This window comes from Eurosta solidaginis, chromosome 4 (assembly GCF_040869045.1).
Source record: "Eurosta solidaginis isolate ZX-2024a chromosome 4, ASM4086904v1, whole genome shotgun sequence".
Classification (NCBI taxonomy): Eukaryota; Metazoa; Arthropoda; class Insecta; order Diptera; family Tephritidae; genus Eurosta; species Eurosta solidaginis.
In genome coordinates this window covers 193,080,766-193,093,387 of record NC_090322.1, presented here as the reverse complement: position 1 = coordinate 193,093,387, position 12,622 = coordinate 193,080,766, and the positions used below count along the sequence as shown (strand labels likewise).

Sequence of the window (12,622 nt, the reverse complement as noted above, 5' to 3'; positions counted from 1 at the left end):
GGAAGAATTGAACTCCCTATACAGGTGGCTTTGTAACAATAAGCTTAAACTTAATGTTAATAAAACCCATTTTATGGTCATATCTAGAGCGATGAATAAGGAATCTTGTAATATCGAGCTAAAAATAATGAACTCAAACATTAACGAAGTTAAAACTTTCAAGTACTTAGGGGTTCAGATTGATAATAAATTAAAATTTAATGATTATATTGCTTATATAGTTGCCAAATTGGGCAAGAAAATTGGTTTTTGGAAGAGGTCATGCAAATTTATTAGTAAAAAATACAAACTGAAAGTGTATAAATCCATCATAGAGCCGCATTTCATATATTATCCCACAATATTCTTTGTGGCCAATGAAACTCAGGTAGATAAGCTACAAGTTATGCAAAATAAAAGTATGAGATTTATATTAAACATGAGGTATGATACTCCCATTAATAACATGATAGAAGCACTAAACTGGTTGAGTATAAAACAGCTTATATTCTACCACAGTATGAAATATGTATTTAATATTAAGCACGGTAAATTACCAACATACCTCAGCGAAAAGCTTATATATGTAAATGACGCGCATTCATTTTTTTTACATGATATATCCGATACTGGAGCGCGAAAAGGGAATGGTAATATTGGTAGCAGCAAAATACAATGCACCCGGCCCTAAGGAAAAGATAATCAGTCGCCACCTGTAACTCTAGACAGTTCCAACAACTAATTTCGCTGGAATTCGGTATTTTCAGCCTATATTTACTGTTGCTGATCGGAATCACTCGCATTCCGATAGCATTAACATAACAATAGCTGTGTTTTTTAACACGCGTATATCCGTTTACGCTTAACCTTTATATGGACTGCTAAGCGACAAACTTTAAATACACCTCTGAAATTGCTGCGCATAAATTTTGTCCTACTAAATTTCAATACGCATTATACTCAGATGTAACTAAAATATGTGTCTTTGTTTCACCCTCTACATTAATTCTATGTATTCTATGTGTGTCCACAATTCATTCCAACTGATTCAGCTATATGTTATACCCTATGGCCATCAGAGCGTTGTGTCTCCGCTTTTCGGTACACCCTGTTGCTGTAGCTAGTTGTTTAACTACAGCCCATAGATGGGTCTCCTAAGCATTATCTAAGCGAGGATAGGCGTTTTTTTTTCACGCACAAACGAAACGTATACGCGTGTAAAAAAAACACGGCTAATAATATTATATGATGTGTAACGAAAATAAGGTCAAACAAAATTTGGAGCAGGGGGGATTGGAAACACGTCCTTCTCAACCTCCCATTATATTTTGAGCTGTGCTGATCGGAATCTTCATGCATTCCGACAGCGTCTTTACTAAACAAAGTTGAGGGGTGATTGGGTACAAGGGTTTTTCAATTTCCAACATCCAAAGACATGTTTAGCTGTGTTGATCGGAGACCAATACATTCCGACAGCTTAAAATACAAATATAATTGAAAAATATAAGTTCCAAATTTTGTTGCCTTTAGCTGGAAGCACTGGAGAATTGGAAACGCGTCCTTTCCACCTTCCTTAAATGAGTGGCTCCCAGACTCGTCCGTTTGTCACGCCAGTAAATATGCTGATCGGAATCACATGGCATTCCAACAGCATATTCAATAGAAATAAGTGATTATAATAATGAATTGTACTTAGTAGTTTAAGTTTTAGGCCTAAACCGTAATAATAAATAAATTAAATTAAATTAAACAGTACTCGTTGCGCTAGACCTATCAAAAGCTTTTGATACGGTCAACCATGGCACGTTACTGCAAGACCTGGAAGGGTCTACCCTTCCCCCATGTCTTAAAAGGTGGACCGCAAATTATCTGGGTGGTCGGCAGGCATCGGTGCAATTTAGAAATGAAACATCAAATCCAAGAAGAATTAAATAGGGGGTGCCACAGGGTGGTGTCCTATCCCTACTTTTGTTTAATTTCTACATATCTAAGCTACCGTCGCCACCAGAAGGAGATACTATCGTTTTCTACGCCGATGACTGCACAATAATGGCCACAGGCCCAGGCCAGGTTTCCCTTGCTGGCAGTACTTGGGGGAAAAAAAAAGAAACGCTCATTACCACATACAAAGCAATTGGCGAGCCGATTGCATGCTACGCGTCCCCTATATGGTCGCCAAGCTCAAAAATTACCCACTGTAAGAAGCTACAGGCCTGCCAAAATACTGCTCTCAGAACCGCCACGGGCTGTCTTCTTTTGTCCCCAGAAGACCATCTACATAATGAGGCGAGAATAATCCCCATCAGGGCGAGAAATGAGATGCTAACAAAACAGTTCCTGTTGAATACCCAGAAACCTGGGCATCCCAACAGACATCTTATTGATGCGCCAACACCGCCTAGGGACTTAAGGAGTCATCTTCGTAAGCATTTTGAGGAAATACGGCACCTGAGAACTCAGCCGTATGAAGCAAAAAAACACAAGCAGGTCCTTGGTGAACTCCCTAAACAGGCGTCGGACCTTTATGCCAGGAATCGCCCGGTGAATCCAGTACTTAAAGAACTGTACCCAAAATTTGCGGAAGAGGAACACATACTCCCCAGGGAAACGCGAGCCACTCTGGCTCAACTCCGTTCTGGATACTGTAACAGGTTAAACCCTTACATATCCAGAATCAACCCCGACATACAAAATGTATACCCCGCTTACAATGTGTCCCCACATGACACCAACCATCTCTTCAATTGTAATGTGGAACCAACGCCTCTAAGACCCCTTTCATTATGGTCCTCCCCTGTTGAAACAGCTGTTGTTGTTGTTGTAGCAATGTTTCGCCCCACCTAATAGCTGCGACCGATCACAAATTGTCATCAATATCCACTAACGGTAGTCCAAGGAAACTTGCTGTTTCGACAGGGGGTGGACCATAATGAAAGGGGTGTTAGAGGCGTTGGTTCCACATTACAATTAAAGAGATGGTTGGTGTCATGTGGGGACACATTGCAAGCGGGGCATACATTTTGTATGTCGGGGTTGATTCTGGATAAGTAAGGGTTTAACCTGTTACAGTATCCAGAACGAAGTTGAGCCAGAATGGCTCACGTTTCCCTGGGGAGTATGCGTTCCTTTCCGCAAGTTTTGGGTACAGTTCTTTAAGTACTGGATTCACCGGGCAATTCCTGGCATAAAGGTCCGACGCCTGTTTAGGGAGTTCACCAAGGACCTGCTTGTGCTTTTTTGCTTCATACGGCTGAGTTCTCTGGTGCCGTATTTCCTCAAAATGCTTACGGAGATGACTCCTTAGGCGGTCCCTAGGCGGTGCTGTCTCATCAATCAGATGTCTGTTGGAATACCCAGGTTTCTGGGTATTCAACAGGAACTCTTTGGTTAGCATCTCATTTCTCTCCCTGATGGAGAGTATTCTTGCCTCATTATGTAGATGGTGTTCTGGGGACATAAGCAGACAGCCCGTGGCGGTTCTGAGCGCAGTATTTTGGCAGGTCTGTAGCTTCTTCCAGTGGGTAGTTTTTAGGCTTGGTGACCATATAGGGGACGCGTAGCACGCAAACGGCTGGCCAATTGCTTTGTATGTGGTAATGAGCGTTTCTTTGTCTTTTCCCCAAGTACTGCCAGCAAGGGATTTGAGGATTTTATTACGGCTCTGGATTTTCGGAACAATTCCGGCTGCGTGCTCACCAAAATGTAGATCCTGATCAAACGTCACACCCAAGATTTTGGGGTGTAGGACAGTCGGTAGCGTAGTGCCATCGACGTGGATGTTCAAAATGGTCGACATTTGGGACGTCCAAGTTGTAAATAGGGTCGCGGATGATTTAGTCGGTGATAATGCCAGGTTGCGCGAGGAGAAAAAACTGGAGAGATCAGTGAGGTAGCCGTTTATTCTGTTGCAAAGCTCATCGATCTTTGGGGCCGAGCCTGTGGCCATTATTGTGCAGTCATCGGCGTAAGAAACGATAGTAACTCCTTCTGGTGGCGAAGGTAGTTTTGATATGTAAAAATTAAACAAAAGTGGGGATAGGACACCACCCTGAGGTACCCCTTGATTAATTCATCTTGGCTTTGATATTTCGTTTCTGAATTGCACCGATGCCTGCCGACCACCCAGATAATTTGCGGTCCACCTTTTAAGACATGGGGGAAGGGTAGACCCTTCCAAGTCTTGCAGTTGTTGTTGTTGTTGTAGCAATAAGGTTGCTCCCCGAAGGCTTTGGGAGTGTTATCGATGTGATGGTCCTTTGCCGGATACAGATCCGGTACGCTCCGGTACCATAGCACCATTAAGGTGCTAGCCCGACCATCTCGGGAACGATTTATGTGGCCACATTAAACCTTCAGGCCATTCCCTCCCTCCCCACCCCCAAGTTCCATGAGGAGCTTGGGGTCGCCAGAGCCTCATCTGTTAGTGGAACAGGACTCGCCGCGGATAGGTGAGGTTGACAATTGGGTTTGGAAAAGCTATATATTGCGCTGGCAACCTGAAGGGTTGCGCTACACAGCCCCTTGAATCTGGTATTTTAGTCGCCTCTTACGACAGGCATACCTACCGCGGGTATATTCTGATCCCCTGACCCGCTGGGGTAACGTGCCATGGTTGACCGTATCAAAAGCTTTTGATATGTCTAGCGCTACGAGTACTGTTCTATGGTGGGGCTTCTGATTTAGACCACAATTTATCTGGGTGCTAATGGCATTCAACGCGGTGGTGGTACTATGGAGTTTTCTAAAGCCATGCAGATGACAGGCTAGCTGCAAATTTGCTTTGAAGTGGGGGAGCAAAATGGCTTCAAGCGTCTTGGCTACTGGCGATAGGAGAGATATCGGGCAATATGACTCTCCTATGTTAGCTGGTTTCCCAGGCTTTAGTAGCGGGACCACCTTGGCCGTTTTTCAGGTATGACAAAGGTGGAAAGAGACAGGTTGAAGACATGTGCTAAATATTTGAAACCCTCTTTGCCTAGGCTTTTAAGCATCGGCATGGCTATGCCGTCTGGGCCCACTGCTTTGGATGGTTTAGCATGACCGATGGCATCCTGAACCTCTTTGGCGGTGATGGTAATTGGTGACGCACTGAACTTATGTTTACGTGCGCGTCTGTTGGCCCTCCGTCTATTTTTGTCGACCGTAGAATGCATTATGTATTGTCGGCAGAAAGCGCTCGCGCATTTTTTCGCATCCGACAGCACTTTGTCGCCAAAGGCGATGGAAACTTTGTCATTGTGCCTAGACGGATTCGATAGGGACTTTACAGTGGACCTACACCGGCAGAGAGGTTACAACCGCTTGGGTGCTCCTCCCATTTCGCCCGCTTGTGTTCATCCACAAGCAATCTGGTGCGTTGGTTTATGTCCCTTATTTGGGGGTCGCCGGGATCGAGCTGTCTTATAAGATCACGTTCTCTCGCTAAACTTGCGGCCTCTGCCGGGAAGTGGGCCGAATTTCGGGAATTCTACCGGCGGAAATGAAACGAGCCGAGGCTGATTCAATGACCTTGCGGAAAGCACACTCCCCTTGGCGGGCATCAGTTGGGATAGGGAGGGCAGCAAAGCCGTTGTCTGTATAGGATTTGTATTCGTCCCACTTTCCTTTTTTAAAAGTAATGAAAGTGAGTTTTTCTGCGACGGCGGGACGCTCGAACGAAATAAGTATAGGCAGGTGGTCGGATGCCAATATTACCATCGGCTGTCAGTTGACGCAGTTTACGAGTTCTGCGCTCACGATTGAAATATCTGGCGAACTGTGACAGCTTCCTACCATACGTGTGGGGGCATCTCCGTTTATAGTGCAGAACGTCGTTTCTTCTATTTGATCTGCTTACATCTCACCCCTACTGTCCACCCGTAAGTTTGAAAGCCATAGATCGTGATGGGCATTGAAATCGCCTAAGATAATGCGATTGTTTCCAGTGAGTACGCCGGTGATATCAGAGCGATATCCACTGGGGCAACAGGTGATAGGAGGGATGTAGATGTTGATGGTTTCTAGATTTGCATCGCCCGACCGGACAGATAATCCTTGACGTTCTAATACACTGTCCCTGCGGTCGATGTCGGGATCAAATATATGATATTGCACAGTGTGGTGTATGATAAACGCGAGGCGGCCTCCATTTCCGCTCTCGCGATCTTTTCTGTGGACATTATACCCAGAACAGGTCTGCAATGCAGATCTTGCTGTGAGTTTAGTCTCTTGAATCGCAGCAAGGCGGATGTTGTGCCCCTTCATGAAGTCGACTATGTTCCCAGTTATCCATTACAGTTTAACTGCAGAATTCTGAAGTGCATAGGGGGAGAGGTCGTCACTCTGGGAGTAAGTGACGGGTGACTACGCCTGGGTTGTGGAAGGCTAGAACGCGATTGCTGGCCCTGCGAGGCCCTGGGACTATACGTCCTTGGGTAGGCATTGGGGTACCCGGTGTATTTGGGTATGCGGCCTGGCAGCATGGCCCAATGAAACCCGTCGGGGGGTTGCCGTCGCGGAGACCAGAACATCTAGGAAAGGTGCACCGTCCATGGCAGGAGCTGCATTGGGCGGATGTCGCAAACGTATATATTCTGTGCTGGCAAACGGTGCAAAAGGAGGTAGGGACTAAGAGTCTGTTTCCCTGACCTACACAATTGCTGTCGGAAAAGAGGGGGGCGAATCCTGTTTCACTAACAGACGAGGCTCTGGCGACCCCAAGCTCCTCATGGAATTTGGGGGTAGGGAGGGAGGGAATGGCCTGAAGGTTTAATGTGGCCACATAAATCGTTCCCGAGATGGTCGGGCTAGCACCTTAATGGTGCCATGGTACCGGAGCGTATCGGATTTGTATCCGGCAAAGGACCATTACACCGATGACACTCCCCAAAGCCTTCGGGGAGCAACCTTATCGCTACAACAACAACAACAACAGGGGGAAGAAGACGGGGGCAGGGGCTGATGCTCGGCATTGCTCCCGACTTTACTACGGAGATTGTAGGTATGAGTGGGAGCAGCCGTGTTAGTTGGTGGCGCCGTGGGGCGCGAGAAACAACGGGTACTTATTGTGGCTTGCTGAGCAGCGGGGCTACTGGAGGGTAGCGGGGGCGCTAAGGCGCAGACGTGAACAGCAAGGAGCCACAAAAGATTTATAGAAGTTACGTGGACATCTGGTTTTGGGGTCTAGCCCAGAACAACATCCCTTACACGAGACACACTGACAGGAGTATGACCGTCCTAAAAAGATTCTTTTCCGCCAGATGCAGCAAAACAATTTCTCAGGACCGGGATCAGGAGACGGACCCGGATTGGGTTCGATACCTTCCCGGAACAAGAGAATATGGAGCAGTCCCGCTGCAAGGAGCTGCTGGGAGGATGACAATTTGTGGGAGGGACGTAACAAATTAAATGGGGCTACACTGAAATGACAGTCCTTGGCCGGGAAAAATCCCGAGTCGCTCCGGTACATAGACCGACGGCCTTGGGAAGAGGGTTGATACAGCTAGTTTCCTTGGACTCCCGTTAGAGGATATTGATGACAATTTGTGATCGGTCGCAGCTATTAGGTGCGGCGGAGCACTGCTACAACAACAACAACAACAACCACATGAAACCTTCTAAGTCATACCGCCCTCCCACCCCCTAGATCCATAAGGAACTTGGGTCACCATAGCATCGGCTGTTAAAGAAACAGGATTGACCACGCATAGGTGCGGTTGACAATTGGGTTGGAAAAGCAATATATTGCGCTGGCAACACCATTAAAGGGTTGCGCTACACAACCCCTTACCTGCCGCGTGTATGTTGTAAGCCCCCCACAAATCACACACAAAAGATTGCGCATTGCGCATGTAAACAAAAGATCAGTTGTTTTTATGGGCAATTTTTACGTCATTTTCCTTTAGCTCTTGTTTTTTTCTTTCATTCGATCAAGCGGTCAAGTGTGACGTAGATGCGCAGAACGAAGCAATTTTGAACGCGTGAATGCGCAATCTTCTGTGTGTGATTTGTGCAAGCCCAATAACCCGCTGGGGTGCATACAGCTGATACAAATGATAAGGGGCTTCACAGAGTGGGGTCACTGACTACCGCAACTGAACCAAATATCTCTAAGCTTTCGCGTCGGGAGGCTACATCCTATGTAGAGGCCAGATATACATTGATGCCTCCTATTGACCTCGAGCTACATAAATTGATACTGCGGCGGCAGATTCTGCTGAAATGTTTGAAACCAGAACATCCCAGTAGAGAGCTGTTTGATGCAGTTCTGCTTCCCATCTCCGAAAGAATCTTCATACGAATGGATTTATATAAATATATACTTACCTTGGGCTGTATTGTAGCTATTTGGTAATAGCTTATCTGTGCGTTCCCGCATGAATTCCCATTTTCCTTGCGCGTTAACAGAACACTCAATTATCTTATTATCCAAATCTTTTAACGCCTTTGTATATTTAATCCTATCGAAGGGCTGATCACATCCACCAACGTATAATAAGCCAATTTTTTCGGTTAACATGCTGCAACAGAAAAACATACGCGTTTATTTATTTTAAATTTCAATATCCCATTGGTTTAAATTTATTAATAATAGTTTTTTTGTCATTAATAAAAAATATTAATAACAAAAAAACTTATTAAAATTCCAAAATGAAAAAACGCATAATATACATTTTTTCATGTATTTCTCTTATTGAGAAATTTTCAATATATCGGGTTCCGTTATGGACTCACCCCGTGCCACTTTCATATGCTATTTTAAGTTTGAAGTCTATTGAGTTCATATTAAATGGCTTCCACTTTAAGACATCCGGACATACTCCAGCGGTGTAGGCCTAAAAAATGATAAATTTAAAAGTGTTATCTAAGATTGTTATCGGATTATAATACATGCATACTAGCACTCGCAGGGCATTTTGATTAAGGGTTGCTTTAGAGGCACTTTATTTGACAGGAATCATTTGGTGATATGTCATATTAAGTGCCAGTTAGCTTGAACTGGAGATGGTGAAAACGGCTCTCAGTCCCCCAGTCAAGACGAATTGGGCTGAGTCTATCAAGGCACAACGCATAGGTGGTTTTGGCCCAAGCACCAATCGTGCTATACTATTTTTTACATATTTAATATGCTTACCTCCTTCGATGGTTGAAAAATTAAGCCGTCTGGTTCATGTAACAAGGATTTAGCAAACTTTTCACCTAACAATGATGCCGATTGCCGAATATCCCAAAATTCCTTATGGCGTATGCTAAATGGTTCGGCTGGGCGATTAATCACACCTTTATTTATAGCCTCAACGCGGGGATCTACAAAATTACACAAATACAAAATTATTTCAATTCGCACTAGGTATCATATACAAATTACCAACTTACCAATAATCTCCGTTTTAATGCAACGCAAACGGTCGGGATAGAATGGCAGTGGGCCAACGTCCATATTCGATATTTTAATAATGTCATAAATCAGGTATCGCGGTATAGATTGACCATTAAACTTGTCAATTACCATTTCCTGAAGAATTAAAAACATATTTACATACAAAGAGACATACAAATATTATTAATTTTTAACATACTCCATCTAGAAGTGTATTCTCCAAGTGCTCATTTATATTGCCAGCTTTTACAAAACTTAAGTTCTCAACTTTAAAACATGAATTGTTGCGATCAAAAAAGTATATTTCATCGCGTTTATTAATAAGCATCATGTATCTGGAGGAAATTAGTTAAGTAATAGGTAATGCAAGAATGAGCCCATTTTTTTGTTTGCCTACCGTGTGCCATCGGCCTTCCATGAAACTCTATATGGTATTTTATTTAACCGTTTTATATTTTGCGTATCCATTGAAACGGGCTGAGAGCCTGGGAAGCCGCTTACTTTCCAACCACACATGTCCTGCACCTTTTGTTGTAACTCCGCAAGTCTGGGAGATTCCGTAAAATGTACAACACCTGGAACACCACTCATAAATGTTGCATTTTTAATAATAATTTCCCTACGACGTTTTTTCTTGCGACTAGCACCCCCATTGGAAACGCCTGCTTCAACATCCTCCGAACCATTTCTCACATTGGCCCCTACCTCGTTTTCACGCAATACTTCTTCAACGCTACCATTGCTTTTATGTGAACTAAATACCTCGGAATAATGTTCACTTGTCGACGAAGACATTTCATAAGCATTCCGCTTATGAGACGAATCAGTACTATTCGCATGGATGCCTGCATCGGTGTCATCGTATTCTAAACACCAATCTGGCATTGGGGGTGCCATTAAACCTTCTTCTCCATCTCCGTAGCGTCGAAAAAGTTCATCAATATAATCTTGTTTATAAATCCCGGGTGGACGTGCGTCAGCAAATATAGCCAACGCCGTATCTATGGCGTAATCGAGACGTTCCACTAAATAGGAACAGATTAAAAAGCCAGTTCTATTAAATCCATGCGTACAATGTACAGCTACAATATCGAAAGGACGTTCATTTATAAAATTATCTACAATCTCAATAAATGATTGCGTTTGCTCTGGTGATGGTGTCTCTCCATGCCCACGACACTGTAATTTAACATATTGTGTATCGTGCGATTCAACTACTTGGCGATCGTAGAAACGTTTTGTGTTTGTTAAATCAATCCAAAGCCCTAATTTTAACTGAAATTAAACAATCAATTAATACTAAACATAGTTACAAGAAAATTCAACTCATTAGGTACATAAATGTGTGATACGTGTATACATATTTACTCTTCGTATTATGGGCGACACGTTGCAGGGGTAGTTACTTGATACACACCTTTATTGTTTTGCAATAACTAAAAATCATTTCTGGTTGAAAAAGGCACTCTATTGGCACTTGATCATTAAATGCACTGCTTAATGGTGTTTTGAAAGCTAAAAAACGTTCAGCAATAACCTTTTCACTTTTTCTTGGACAATGTAACCAGCGGTTTGGTATGGGACCACGTTCACCCCCACCACCCTTCGAGTTTCCCGACATATTTATAAAATTCTGCACTGCAACACCGGATGTGTGCTTCTCAACACTTAACTAAGTATTTAAAATTCTCTGTAGATTTATTAAATAATAACCAAATAGTACAACTTATTACAGCTGATACACGAAAAACTGCAGATGTGACAATGGAGCTTACACATATTTATCGATTTCGATGAATTAGTGGTCCATCAACACACACAAATCACACACAGAAGATTATGCATTCTCGAGTTCAAAATTAGTTTGTTCTGCGCATTTACGTCACACTTGACTGCTTCAGCGAATGAAAGAAAGAGAGAAAAAAACAAGAGCTGAAAGAAAGTGACGTAAAGATTGCCCATAAAAAACAGCTGAACTAATGTTTACAATGCGCCACCTTCTATAATCCCATCATGATCAACACGAAACACACACACACTCCTCGTGTTCTAGCTTTATCTACACTTATGAAATTGTTGCGCAGAAAATAATTACTACTAATTTTCATTATGCCCCTGCAAAAATCGCGAGTACCCATGCATGCATGTATGGAGTACTCGCTATGGACCAACCGAGTACTCCAAAATTAACCACAATTCATACAAAAAATATGGTCCAATTAACATTGCGATGTCCTAGGACTGGACCATATTCTCCAGCTCCGCATTACATCAGAGTAATCCATGGAGTACCCACAGTCCAATAAACATCGTGTAGTGATTACAATCTTTAAAAACGAGCAATGATCGGCTTACAATGTGCTCGTGTAGAAACATGAGTTGGTTCATTGCTGCATTACAGTGGAGTATAATGGTAAGTACTCCAGTGGACCACATGATCCAACGATTTTTCCAGGGGCATTATAGTTGCAACTGAAATGTGTCTCTCCATTTTATCTCTACACTATTATCCACTTCTACGATCGAAAAGTGCGTACGTCCACGATTCATCGCAACTGATTCTGCTTTAGAATATACACTTGCCGTCTTTCAGTGAGTTTGACACCTCCGGCTCACGTTCAATTCTCACGGGAATGCTCTGGATCATTGAGAGACTTGAGAAGCAGATGTCGTGAAATTTTTGGCACACGTGAAATGTGATCGGCAGATGTCGCCGCTGTTTTTTATTTAACTCATACGGCGAAAGGCTAAGCAGCGACTTTTATTTTTGTAAAAGTAGGTATATTAAAGGCCGCGTTGGCAACCTAAAAAGAAGTAATTAAAAAGTTATCTGGCTCACAAATTGAACCAGACTTATATCTGGATTTATCTGGCTCAAATCGTTGTTGTTGCATTTACATGCAAAATTATTTATCTGGCTCAGGATTTTGCCACCGGATGATAGCTACTATGACCAACAGAGGTGCGTGTCCCCGCTAATAAGCACAACCCGTTTTCTAGCGAGTTATTTAACCACTGCCGCGAATCTTCAATAATATCCGCTAAGTGGATATCATTGATATCAGCGGCATTATATCATACCCGATTCTGCGATATGTTATACATTTTGGCCAGAGGTTTGTGTCTCCGATTTTACGGACACCGTCTTCAGTAGCTAGTTATTTAACCACTGCCGCTAGATGGGTCTCCTAAGCATTATCTAAGCGAGGATAAGCGTTGTTTTACGCGCAAACGTAGTCGTATATGCGTTTAAAAAAAACACGGCTAATGTTCTTGTTGGGAAGG

The 12,622-nt window shown here is 43.3% G+C and overlaps 1 protein-coding gene across 2 annotated transcripts in view; it reads right to left on the bottom strand.

The window, feature by feature from the left end:
* The window catches only part of mRNA-cap (mRNA-capping-enzyme), an 82,404-nt gene extending 71,289 nt beyond the window's left edge, over positions 1–11,115 (bottom strand). The window contains exons 1-7 of one of the 2 annotated variants that reach the window (XM_067784389.1): positions 10,755–11,115; positions 9,735–10,612; positions 9,537–9,672; positions 9,334–9,472; positions 9,092–9,264; positions 8,692–8,792; positions 8,284–8,477 (exon numbers count right to left, since the gene is read on the bottom strand). In XM_067784389.1, the coding sequence (XP_067640490.1) occupies positions 8,284–8,477; positions 8,692–8,792; positions 9,092–9,264; positions 9,334–9,472; positions 9,537–9,672; positions 9,735–10,612; positions 10,755–10,958 (1,825 nt within the window). In that variant the 5' untranslated portion in view covers positions 10,959–11,115. The remainder of the gene's footprint in view (positions 1–8,283; positions 8,478–8,691; positions 8,793–9,091; positions 9,265–9,333; positions 9,473–9,536; positions 9,673–9,734; positions 10,613–10,754) is intronic. The other variant, XM_067784388.1, reaches the window with a different exon arrangement.
* Between the last annotated feature and the right edge of the window lie 1,507 nt (positions 11,116–12,622).